The following is a 13,590-nucleotide window of genomic DNA, read 5'->3' on the forward strand; positions in this document are numbered from 1 at the left end:
TGTGCATTTTTCAGTTTTCACAGATACTGCCAACCTGCTCTCCGAAGACGCCACACCCATTTAACTCCTCTCCTCCAAAGTGAAAAAGGGCCTGTTTCCTCACACCGGCCTATGGCAGTGCTGTTTGCCAACAAAAATAGGGCGTAGCTTTTACCTATAGCCAATATTTTCAGGCATTATTAAGTAGGCTTTTCAATACTACTTAATACTCTTATTGTTCAAATACTTAATACTCTTATTAATACTTATTAATACTTAATACTCTTAATACTCTTATTTTCAATACTCTTATTGTTCAAAATTAAGTTTCTAGAGTTAAGTGTGAGATAGTGTTAGACTGTGGGATGAGCGCCCAAAGGGGACAGTGGCTCTAGCTCGGACTTTTCCACTGACTAACGCCATGAGTAACCTTGGCCAAATCAATCTCTGTGGGCCTCAGTTTACTCATATGCAGATGACTCTTTCAACCTAGAATGTGTATAGATGACTCGTCGCTCAAAATTCAAAGGTTTTTCTCAATAAAAAAATGTTATTTCAAAAAACAAAGTTTGCAAATGAGGGCAACATTATATTACACATTAAAATTTTTTAGCGAAAAGTAGAAAATGTTTTCTCGTACAACATCTTGTTCCCATAGTAGTATTTATTTGTTCCCCCATGTACTTCAGAAGGTCTTTGCAGTAGCCACTTCGATAAGCCCAAGACACCACAGACTAAGAACAGCAGGGTACTAACACTCCCACTGCCACCTTCTCTGTCAGTGTGTCTATTCTCATTGTATTTTTGTAGGTACCTCTCTCTGGCTTCAAGCCACACTTAGTTCCATAATACACTCAGAGTAACATTCAATTTTTCTCTGTATGAGCTGTGAAAGAAAAACAGCAAAATAGAGTTGATATTGTCAAGAGAGCAATGGAGGCCTCTGGGGAGGGCAGCTGAAACGGGCCTTTTGAACTGGGCAATACCAAATGGCTATATATTGATATAGTTCCTAGAACTGACTTTCTAGCACTGAAATCTCTATTAAAAATAAGTTTCACCAAGCAGGAGACATAAGCAATTAATCACGTCTAGTCTAGCATCGCGTTAAGTCGTCTTGCCAGCACGAATCACAACTCCTTCCAAGCAACTTGTATAAGCCCCTTAGCAGACCCCCTTTTGTGGTCTTTATAAACTCTGTCCCTTTCTGTCCCCCTCAGAACATATTTGGGGTTTCTATGCAAATCTGTGTCCCCAACACTGCAGTTCCTAAAACAGACCCCCAAATAAAGCTTTTGTTTGACTTGCAGCTCTTGGCCAAAAGTGACTGACACCATCACATGGTGTTAGAGAAGTGGGATCCAGAGTTAACTTGCCTCCTCCTCTAGCACCTCCGTGGATTCAAGTCAAGTACCTACGAGAGTCCACTGCACGCTATCTTCTCACGGTTGGCCCCGGATGTTGTGGTCTAACTCTTCCTGGACCAGAACGTCCTTCCTTGGTTAAGGTTCAGGCTCGACTTGGGTATCCTCTGTGCCAGCATTTTGTCTACGGAACTTAAAATGCCCATCCAGTGAGCGATTACTCTTGAAAACAGAAAGTTCACTTTCTAATGGAACAGTTGACCTACCACCTTCACAACTCCTGCTGGATTTGTGTACAAAAATTATTGGCCCTAGACCTGCAACTTTGTGCCTCACTGGATCATACTTACCCAGGGTGATTTACAATTAAACTGGCCGACCTGGGGCTTTTTTAAAATCCCCAAGCTGGTATACCTGCGTAGTCAATTTGAAAAAGACTATAAAATTAAGCAACCTGAATGGAATGCCTATTTTAATTGGCATTTTGAGGCCTCCAAACATAAGTGAATCAAAAATTGCTTCTCCCTGGGGCCGGCCCAGTGGCTCAGGCGGTTGGAGCTCCGTGCTCCTAATGCTGAAGGCTGCCAGTTCGATTCCCACATGGGCCAGTGGGCTCCGCCCCCTGCAACTAACAACGGCAACTGGACCTGGAGCTGAGCTGCGCCCTCCACAACTAAGACTGAAAGGACAACTTGACTTGGAAAAAGTCCTGGAAGTACACACTGTTCCCCAATAAAGTCCTGTTCTCCTTCCCCAATAAAATCTTTAAAAAAAAATTGCTTCCCTCCAACACACAAATTCTAAATTAACCAAATTGAGTCCTCTCAGAGGCTTACTAAACAGAGGCTTACTAAATTTGAGTTAACTTCTAAATGCTCTTCTGACGTCCCATTACCATCTGCACCTTCTGCTCCTTGGCTCTTGCCTGTCCCCCCTCTCTGTACCCTTCGCTCGCTGGATTTCCTTAAACAATGAACCTGAGGCTCTATGAGATCTCTGCTCTTACTTTAAAGTCAAACCCAAAGTCAAACCACAGGGGGCGCCGTTGCCCTACCCTCCCTTGGCGCACGGGTGGCTGCATCTCAGGGCATTTGAATTGTGCTTCTGCCATCTTTCCAGCTCTCCGTCACCTGCTTCTGGAAGTAGCTTCTGGAAGTAGCATCACAACGGCTTCCCAAGGAGAATCCCAAGTTCAGTTCAAACTAATATTGGCTGGTGATGGTGGGACTGGAAAAACTACATTGGTGAAACGTCATCTGACTGGTCAATTTGAGAAGTATGTAGCTGCCTTGGGTGTTGAGGTCCATTTCCTTGTGTTACATACCAACAGAGGACCATGTTCAATGTCTCTGGATGGCTGGAAAACTCATCGAAGACCCTAACTTGGAGCCGCTGCCATGCCTGCCCTTCCCCGTCGGTTATCAGGGACCCCGCTCTGGCAGCACAGCACTAGCATGACCTAGAGGTTGCAGGGACAACTGCTCTCCCAGACGCGGCTGACGACCTGTGAGAGAGAGAAGCTGGAGCCCAGCGTCAGAAGTGTGGTTTTATAGACAACTGCCCTGTGATGTCAGTGACGCAACGTGTTTGCACTTTATTATATAGCTACGCAGAACATGCTTACTGTGGGAGATGCTGAGGGAGATGAATGGGCTTCAGAATGAATGCGGCAGTTAAAAAAAACAAACCTTCATTTTTTTGGACCTGCATCTTGAGCTGTTTTGGAATGCAGCTGTTTACTTATTGAGTTTCAAATATAAGACTGTTAGTCACATTACAATACTCAGTTGTTAAATCTTGTTTCTTACTGTCATTCCCATTCCTTTTCATTTAAAATCAGAATAAAGTTGTACTTCAATTATCAAAAAAAAAAATGTTCCATTGGATGGGCCTGACCCAGGATGACAACCCCTTCTTTCTTTCTTTCTTTTTTTAAAGATTTTTTATTGGGGAGGGGGAACAGGACTTTATTGGGGAACAGTATGTACTTCCAGGACTTCTTTCCAAGTCAAGTTGTCCCTTCAGTCTTAGTTGTGGAGGGTGCCGTTCAGCTTCAAGTTGTTGTCCTTTTAGTCTTAGTTGTGGAGGGCGCAGCTCAGATCCAGGTTCAGTTGCCGTTGCTAGTTGCAGGGGGCGCAGGCCACCATCCCTTGCGGGAGTCGAACCGGCAACCTTGTGGTTGAGAGGATGCACTCCAACCAACTGAGCCATCCAGGAGCTCAGCGGCAGCTCAGCTCAAGGTGCCTGTTCAATCATCAACCCCTTATTTCTTATACCCTATGAACTAAAACTGAGCTCCATGCCATTCCCAAAGATTTCCCTAAACCCAAAGAGGACCCCGATGGGAAATTTCCTGGAGAATTTCTGCTTGCTCTCCAAACATGAGTCAGGGTTCTCTGACCACTATTAGCTGACCCATATGCATCTAACAGAAGGCCATCCTCATTTATTCAATTGCTCTTTTTCCTTTTCATCCACGAGAGGGAAATCTTCAGTACTATGACATCTCTGCCAAAAGCAACTACAACATCGAAAAGCCCTTAGGTATCTTGACCAATGACATGGAAACCAAATAGGCTCATTGGATACTACAGCCAACATTAGATCTGGTGGCCAAAGGTCTCCTATCCTACATGAGAGCTATTGTGGTCACCGTCAATTTACTTCAACATGTAGAAAATAATGGGCTCTCCACTATTATTTATGTGCCTCCTTCAGTGGAAGCCTTATTTTCATCATACTCAGCAGCCCTCACTAGCAGACTAACCTCCAATGAAATTCTTTTATTGTCTTAATCTAATGTGACTATTGCTCTCTGTAATATTCTGAACCCTGCTACTCTCCTCCCTCTGCCCTCTGATAAAACCCCTCATGACTGCCTGACATTAACAGTCCAACTAACTCCTTGAATTGATTTATAGGAAACACCTCTTGAAAACGCTGAATCAGTTTGGTTGACTGATGGTTCTTACCTAAAGGATGAAATAGGCCGCTGTCAAGCAGGCTATCCAACTGTCTGTCTAAATAAAAACAACGAAGCCAGTCCAATGCCTCAGGCAACCTCTGCTCAACAAGCAAAGCTCTACGCATTAATGTGAGCTTGCAATTCAGCTAAAGATACAACAGCTAACATTTATACTGACAGCAGGTACGCCTGTGGTGTTGCCATGACTTCGGTATGCTCTGGAAACACACAGGATTCTTGACTGCTTCCGGACAAAAGATTAAAAAGTTCTTATGTTTTAGAACTCTTGGAGGCTATCCCATTCCCTAAAATTCGGCAATCATAAAATATCCCTGGACATTCAACGACCAACACGGAGGAAAGCAGAGATAATCATTTGGCTGATGCTGTTGCTAAGTTAGCAGCATTAAAACAATGTAACTGAAGCATCTATGCTCCTGGCTGAGTAACTGGAGATTTAAAAGATAACAGTAATGGAAGCAGCATTTAGCTGTTCCACAAAATAGAAAGAAATGCTTAGAACAAGGCTGTAAATTTGACCCTAAAAAAACCTTACGCGTAGGTCAAAAAATGACCGACCACTTCTCCCTGACTGCATATAACACCACATATTACAATACGTACATGACTTAACTCCCAACACCGACAAAGTGGTTTTATGGGGAAAACAATGCTATTGGAAGCCACCTCCAAAGACAGCTTCCCGGTATACCACGCATGACAAATCTGCCCAAAGCACTCCTCTGGAGAGCCCATTCAGACCTCTAGGGACCTTTTCCCTTGCCTTTAGGACTCCTTGAGGCCTAGCAGATGGACTTTCTTCAGCTGTCCCCGTCTCCAGGACACAAATATGTGCCAGTAATGATGTGTACGTTTCCTTACTGGGTGGAAGCATTCCCAGGCCGTGGCCACAGCCTCCGCAGTAAGTTAAACACTCCGAGAGAAGAGCATCCTGACTTGAGGAATCCCCACAGAGCTCCACAGCAACAGGGAAACGCATTTCACTGGACAAATTATACAATCTGTAAGACCTGGCTGACTTGAAAACATTTCCACTGTGTTTATCAGCCCCAGGCCTCCAGTCCTGTAGAACAGTCCAACTGGGTCATCAGAACTCAAATGGGAAAACTTGTCGAGTGTTTTATTCTGCTTTCACCTAAGGCTCTTCCCTTGGTATTGCCCAATCTAAACTCTACTCTCTTTGGCAAACACAGCCTGTCTTTAGAAATTATTATCAGCAGACTCATGAGATTAGATCAAAGAATGTGTGAACCTGCCCTGCTGACAGGAGACCTGATTTACTCTAACAAATTACAAAGAATAAACCCGACTGAGACCACCTCTACAGAAGAACTTTTGATCTGCGGAATATATGACTTAGCTCTGCTTCCAACAAGCCTCCTTGTTGCTCAAATGTGGCCAAAAGTTCTCTTACTATTGTACACTCAGGAGACTACTTTCCCTCCTACCTGCGACATGACATGCTGGGAACGAGCCGTCCTGGCAACGAGGGATCAGCATTGCTTTTTCTTTTTTTTTTTTTTTTTTTTTTTTTTTTTAATTTATTGGGGTGACAATTGTTAGTAGAATTACATAGATTTCAGTTATGCAATTCTGAATCACATCATCCATAAATCACACTGTGTGTTCACCACCCAGAGTCAGCTCCCCTTCCATCACCGTACATTTGATCCCCCTCACCCTCATCCCCCACCCCCCAACCCCCTTACGCTCTGGTAACCACCAAATTACGTTCCCCAGATTAATTTTCAAACCCCGTGGCCATCCTGTGGTCACCGACTGCCCTCCAATCCCCTAACCCTCCCCCCCACCCCCCCACCCCTCCCGCCCATCTAGCAACCCTCAGTTTTTCCTCATTGTCTCCCAAACAGTTTCTGATTAGTTCATTCACTTATTCTTTTCTTTAGAATCCGCAAATAAGTGAGATCATATGGAACTTATCTTTCTCTGTCTGACTTATTTCACTTAACATAATGTTCTCTAGATCCATCCATGTTGTTGCAAATGGTAAGATTTCTTTCTTCCTTATGGCTGCATAATACTCCATTGTATAAATGTACCACAGTTTCTTAATCCAGTCATCTACCGATGGGCATTTTGGTTGTTTCCATGTCTTAGCTATTGTGTATAGTGCTGCAATAAACATAGGAGTGCATAGAGATTTTTGAATTGAAGTTCTGGATTTCTCCGGATAGATACCTAGGAGTGGAATTACTGGATCATAAGGTAGTTCCATTTTCAGAATTTTGAGATACCTCCATACTGTTTTCCATAGCGGCTGCACCAGTCTGCAATCCCACCAACAGTGCACAAGCGTTCCCTTTTCTCCACATCCGCGCCAGCACTTGTTGTTTGTTGATTTATTGATGATAGCCATTCTGACTGGGGTGAGGTGGTATCTCATTGTGGTTTTTATTTGCATTTCTCTGATGGTTAATGAGGTTGAGCATTTCTTCATATGTCTGTTTGCCATCTGTATGTCCTTTTCAGAAAAATGTCTCTTCAAGTCCTCTGCCCATTTTTTAATTGGAAGCATTGCTTTTTCAAAGACAGACCAATGATATTTCCTAATGGTTGGTCATTGATACTTTCCACGGAAAGATCTTGATCAGAATGGAGAAATGTGAAAGAAAAACCACAAAATGGTGTTGATATTGTTAAGAGAACAATCTGAAATAGAGCTGGGAGGCTTCTGGGAAGCTGAGCTACCTCACCCTTCTTCCATATGAGAATGAACTGAATCTGGGCTAAACCAAACGGCTACATACTGATACAGTTCCTGGGACTGGCTCTGCATCACTGAACTCTCTATTAAAACAATTTTTTTTTCACCTAGAAATAGACATAAGCAATTAATCATGTCTAGCATAGAGTACGTCTGTTTGCCAGCACCAATCACAGCTCTTTCAAAGCAATTTATGTAATCCCTTTGGAAGCCCCGCTTTTTCTGTCTTTTCTGTCTTCACAAACTCGTTTTTTTCCCCCTCAGAACACAGTTGGGTTTCTATACAAATCTGTATTTCCAGGATTTGCAGAATCCCTCATTCCCTCCCTCCCTCTCTGACTCTCTTTGCTATGTCCTTTTTCTTTCCATTTTCCATCTTGTTCCTTCTCTTTTTCTTTCCCTTTTATCCTTCTGATTAGGGTTTCCAGCTGCAGCCAGTAGCAACCACAGACTTTAGTTTATCCCCCGAGAAACCATCCAGCCAACCTTAAGAATACCAATGGAAATAAACTGCAAAGGCAGCCTAATCAAACTCAAGTACAGGGAGACATCAAGTGGGAAATCATGCTTTGTTACAACACCTAATAAAAATCCATTTTTTCATCAGCAAACTAAATTGCTCTAGAAATTGTCCTAAAACCCAGATGGTAATATGCCAAAACAATAATGTGACTAGTTAATCAGACGATTTAGTTGTAAGTTAAACCTGAATAAGTCTGAACACAAATGATTTTATGATATTAAGCAAAATCAATACAGGGGATGATTCTTACCTAGGGAAGATGTTCCCTTAAACAAAGAGAACAAAGATGGTCCCTCTCTTCAAGGTAGTATGATTTACATCAAGAATATTCTCAAAAGCAAAAACAAGAATTTAAAAACACATAATTTCCCACAGGTCTATTTGATGGACAATTTCCCCTGGGACCTAAATTATGTGAGTTATCTGAAAAGGACTAAAAAGACTAATTTGCATATTCTAACATTAACCTGTTTGTACAGTTTCGATATATTTTAACTTCTATGGAAAATATGAACTCAAATGGACTATATTTAGATCTGTTAAGCAAAAAAATATAAGGAAATTAAGAAATCAGAGTATACCGTAATACACCAAATCTTGTTCCTCAAGGCTTAATATAAATCTCACTAGATTTTAGGAACAATATTTTATAGTTTTAAGTTACACGCCTACAAGTTGTCTTCCCCGGGTTTTTAACAGCATCTATAGCAGATTCCAGACAAGGATAACAAAAACTAGGGTACAGAAAAATGCATTCAACTTCCTTTATCCCCTACAGAAAAAAAGGCAAACATTTATGACTTTTTCTTCAAATCAACCTCAAAAGAAGTGATAAAAACTAGAATACAGTAAACGTTAGGTTGTATTTACGCAGCTTTCCTTTCCCTACTTGTAAATAGGTACTTTTCCTTGTAACAGAGTATTTAGAGTGGAAGACACAACGTCTGACCACAAAAATTATTTCTATACTGTACATTTGTAGACTTCTACCCGTTTACTGAAACAATAACTATTTGCTAATGAGGAAAGGAGATCTGCCTGTTTGTTAATGGTGGTTAGCCAGCATAGAGCCCAAAATAAGAAAAAGCAGGTCCATCACATATCCCAATTTGCTTTTCAGTTCCTCCTCTGGGCAGTTCTCTTCTGTCCACTTTAATAAACAAGTGGCAGATGTGCAGATTTGTAAAGTCTTCTGAAAGCAGACACGCAGAATATAAAAATAATGGAAACACGCACATTTTATAAACTTTGCACATTAACTATGAAAAAGGAAGGATCCAGAATTACGAAATTTATTTTCTTCTTAAACGGTTAGCAAAGACTATATAAGTGTCAATTATTCTAGAAAGAAGAAAACTTAAGGCTAATCTAATATATTCACTTCTCAACTTTGATTTTTAAAAAGGACATGATATATTTTGCAAATGCAGCTAAGGTTCTTCCCTTGTGATTCTTTTTCATGATCCTCCCAAAATAAGCCTTGAGGTCTCTACTTCCATTATTCTGAGCGTACACATTGATTTGGAATTCACTAACAGAGGGCTTCACACATGGTATAAGCTCAAAAACATTTGCTGCATGAGTCAGAACACTAGTAAATAATAAAACCACCATGTCCTAAACTAATTATTTATCAATAATTATTCACTACTTTAGGGAGCTTATCTACTTTTAATACCTCTATGCATACAACTACCTAGAAATAAAAGTTCTTCCACTTACTGGCTATGTAACTTTGGCCAACACATTTTGACTTCCCTTTTCTTCAATTGTAAAATGGGGATAACAACGCCCTAAAGAACTGTTAGGAGGTTTAAATATGAAAATAGAAGTGAAAACTGTAAAGGCAATTATCTACATTTCTAATCCCCCATGTCTCTAAGGTATGACTGGATATGCCTCTTAACCATTCTGGCAACTTAAGCTCAAGATACCTAAAACCAAATGCATCCTTTGATTCTCAAAATCTGTTTCTTCTGCAGACTTTCCCAAGTTTCAAATCTGTATGACTGAGGTCAATTTTACCTCCTTCCCTCACTACCTCCCTCCACCCCATCACTTTTCCTTGTGATGGTTTCCTTCTTGTCCAGCCTACTAACACGTCTAGGTCATTGCAACTAGTAATCTCCTAGTAGCTCCTTTTATTCCCCAACAATCAAATTTAGTCCCAAACTCTCAGCTATAGAAACAAATTTCCAACTGCCTACCTGTCAAATCTATCTCAGTAGTAGATGACAATCTAGAATACATTTATATTAACATCTGTAATAGGCACCTTCTTGCATGGTTCCCAGTGATCTCCACCTGCTGGTATTCACGCCCTTGTGTGGGCTGCATCTAATGAACAGTGAAAAGTGATGGGACTTCACTTCCTTGCTTAGGTTACAAAAGACTGACTTCCGCCTTGCTGCCACTCTCTTGCCTTCTCACTTCCCTGCTCTGATGAATCAAGCTGCCAAGTAGTAAGATGCTCTGTGGAGTGGCCCATGTGGCCAGGAACCAAAAGAGACTGCCAGCAGTCAGTTCATGAGGAACTGAGGTCTTTGTCCAAAAGGCAAAAAACACTGAATTGGCAAGAGCCACATGAGTGAGCCTGGAAGTGGATCCTTCCCAGCTGAGCCTCAAGAAGCCTTGTGAAAGTTAAAACAGAGTTACATGACCCAGCAATTCTACTCCTAGGTATGTAGTAAGTCCTCCCTTAATATCATCCATAGATTCTGCGAATTTAAGCAAAACCAAGTATGATAAAACCAATTTTACCATAGGCTAACTGATATAAAGAAGAGTATGGCATCTCATCAACATTATAACAAAATGACATTATTCAAGGACCTGCTATATACAAGAGAAATGAAAACATATGTCCACACAAAACTTGAACACAAATGGTCATAGCATTATTCGTAATAGCCACAAAACGGAAACACCCCAAATGTCCATCAATTGATGAATGGATACGCAAAATGTGGTATATTCATATAACGGAATATTACTCAGCCATAAAAAGGAATAAAATAATGATACATGATATAACACTTATGAACTTTGAACACATTATGCTAATTAAATTTCTAAGTCTGCAAAGGCAAAGCCCAGAGTCTAAATCTGCAAAGTCAAACCACGGAATCTTTACTAAATTTCAACCACTCCATAAGATAACTCTACAACAAATCTCCATTTTAAAAATGGGATAGCAGCAAATTACAGGCAGGCAGCAAAAAGGTTCCCAAAAGAGCTGAGACCACAGAAGAAAATGAGATAAACCAAAAGCATGTAGTTTAGGGGAAGATGATAAAATACGTATCATATCAATCTTTAAAGGAAAAAAAAGAGCCAACCAAAGAAACTGAAAAAGGAACAGTCAGAGGAATAAAGGAAGAACCAAAAAAAAGCAATATCAAAAAGTCAAGAAAAGAATTGTAACAGATATACTTATAAAGAAATCAATTGGAATAAGAATCTAAAAACACACTGTTTTTCCGCTCATATCTTTGGTGAGGACAGAGTAATAAATGAGGGTTAAGAAAATGAAAGCAGTGAGTATAAACTGCTTTTAAGAGGAAAGGATTAGGTTGATTTTTATTATTGCTGTTTTTTAAAAATCTAGAGACTTTGAGCCTCAGGGAAGAAGCCAGGGTAGAGGGGGCAACAGAGGACAATAGAGGAAACTGCCTGATCTGTGTCCTACAAGACAAAGGGACAAATTAGATGGAGGGCTAGGTTGAAGGATAGCCTTAGACAAGCTTCAAGAAAATAAAAATTTATGTTAGTGTGTAAATGTAGCCATGCCTTATTCATCTGCATCCTTGGAGAAGAGTTCCACATAATTAAATTTTCCACACATTTAAGCATCTTTCTAGCCATTTCCTTTAAAATTATTCACCACTGTATCATACAATTCTCTGCCTTCTTAAACAGTGTGCTTTCCTGAATGACTTAAGGTCATTGTAACCATGATTACTGTACTAGGAAGTAATACTGCTGAGCCTGCAAGTCAATTTCTCAAATCTTCTTTGGCTGTCCGACATTGTCAGTTGCCATTTCCTCTATTACATTTCCCCTGACAACCTTTGTCATTTGTGCTTCCAATAGATTCTTGTTTGAAAATTATATCACCATTAAATAATACCCTAAATAAGGGCTAATAGGGTTCTGAATGAATGTACAGAAGTAATACGCATCGCTTTATGACAACTCTCCCTAATGCTTCTAAGAAACTTGTTTCACTTTTCAATTCAATTGAGACTGGATTTCAGAAAGAGTTGAGGATGGCATAAAATTGAGCTCTGACAACATGGAATATTACTTTATCTTGCTTCCTTAAGTCATATCAAAATATCCCTGCCAAGTAACTAATAATTTTATATGGTTAATCTTAAACCACACAAAAAAAGCATCATGCTGATTCCAAAAGTGGGCCTGACATCTCGCAGTAACTAAATATACTTTCCTGTGCTACAATCATTTACCAATAAAAAGTTATAACCAATTGTCATCCCAATAAATTAAAAAAAAGTTATAACTTACACTTTGTTTCTGTATGTTTAATATAGTCATGCATATTTTACATATATGGATATTATCCATGATAAAAGTACATCCTTCACAAAATCTTGGCTTTAATCCCTCTCAAGTTTCACACAAATTTCACAATTACAGGCAGCACAAGGGCTAAAAAGGACTAGAGTTAGGCATACAGACAGCCAAAATTTAAAAATTCCTCCTTTTAGTTCCATTACCATAAGATACCCTAATTTCATTCATTCTTAAGATTCTGGAAGGGTATATCCCTGTGTACTTTACATATCAAAAAACAAAACAAAACTACCATTGCTTCTCCAGGACCCTTCCTGTTCCTTAAGTTTTTCATTTGTATTAATGAAAATTAAGAAATGTAGAATTTCTCAAGACAGCTCCTGATAAACGAAAACTCTCCAGGCACACTGGTTTAGGAGCATAAGGGGCACTAGCATCTGAACGTCTGCCTTTGTATTCAAATTACTTATGCACATCTCCCCTTGTAAGTCACAAACACCATGAGGGCAAGAACCTCTTCTGATTCAATTATTTCATTCAATCACTGGACAAATACGTTCTGAACACCTAGTATTTGCTTGCCTCTGGAGAGAGCGGAGTTAAACAGTCCCTGCCCTCCCAGTCAAGCAGAGGCGGCAGGCTTGCAAATAAATGACAACACAGGCAAAAACAGAAGTGAGTACAGAATTAAATCAGAGGAGGGAGTAACTCGAGGGCTGCAGAGGAAGTTCCATGATACACTTAAGGATTCTCCAATAGGCCTCAATAAATACCTGTTGAGCAAACGAATGAATGAATGCAATCTTGCGAATGAAAGCTGTGATCGAGGTCCAAGTGATACTATTACTAGTTGCTTCTGGAAGTCAGTTGCAGGAATGCAGACCCAGCATGCCTCACCCCCACCTCCACCTGAGGAAACCACCTTGGAATAAGAATCTCACCTGTACTGCCAGCCTTTTGCACTGCCTCCGCGGCTGCTGCTGCTGCTGCTGCTGCTACTGCTGCTAATTCCACCCCCGCAGCTGCTGTTGCTGTTCTTGTTCGGGGTCACCGCTGGGGCCAGGCCCTCCAGCTTTCCTTCGCTCTCCGAGACTTTCACGGTTGATCCTGGTTCACCCCCCTGCATCTTAACTCCAAAGTCCATTTGTCCTTCTTGGGAGGAGAGAACAACTCGGTAGCTTTGTGGGTGATAATTTTTAAGATTGGATCTAAAGGTGATCCCACTCGCTAAATCTGACGGCAGCCGGAGTGGGAACCATCAAACGGTCCAGGGTAAGAAGACAAGCATTCCCACTGAAGGAAAACTTTTAAGAGGGTCGGGGTAGCGATGAGGACGGAGATCCTTTGAACATGTATCTCCGTCCCGGCAAAAGCAAGGAGGAAAGTCACCTTGCCAGATGTGGTGGCATCCTCAAAGGAGCAGCAGCAGCCGCGCGGGAGGTCGCGGACTCCAGCCCAGCCTAGCGCGCCAGGCGAA

General features: G+C 41.0%; 1 protein-coding gene across 1 annotated transcript in view; it reads right to left on the minus strand.

Moving 5' to 3' along the window:
* Window positions 1-13,290, minus strand: part of OSBPL11 (oxysterol binding protein like 11) — a 79,442-nt gene extending 66,152 nt beyond the window's left edge. The window contains 1 exon segment of the mRNA XM_033135598.1: window positions 13,055-13,290. Within this exon segment, the coding sequence (XP_032991489.1) occupies window positions 13,055-13,257 (203 nt within the window). The 5' untranslated portion in view covers window positions 13,258-13,290.
* Between the last annotated feature and the right edge of the window lie 300 nt (window positions 13,291-13,590).

This window comes from Rhinolophus ferrumequinum, chromosome 2 (assembly GCF_004115265.2).
Source record: "Rhinolophus ferrumequinum isolate MPI-CBG mRhiFer1 chromosome 2, mRhiFer1_v1.p, whole genome shotgun sequence".
Taxonomy (NCBI): domain Eukaryota; kingdom Metazoa; phylum Chordata; class Mammalia; order Chiroptera; family Rhinolophidae; genus Rhinolophus; species Rhinolophus ferrumequinum.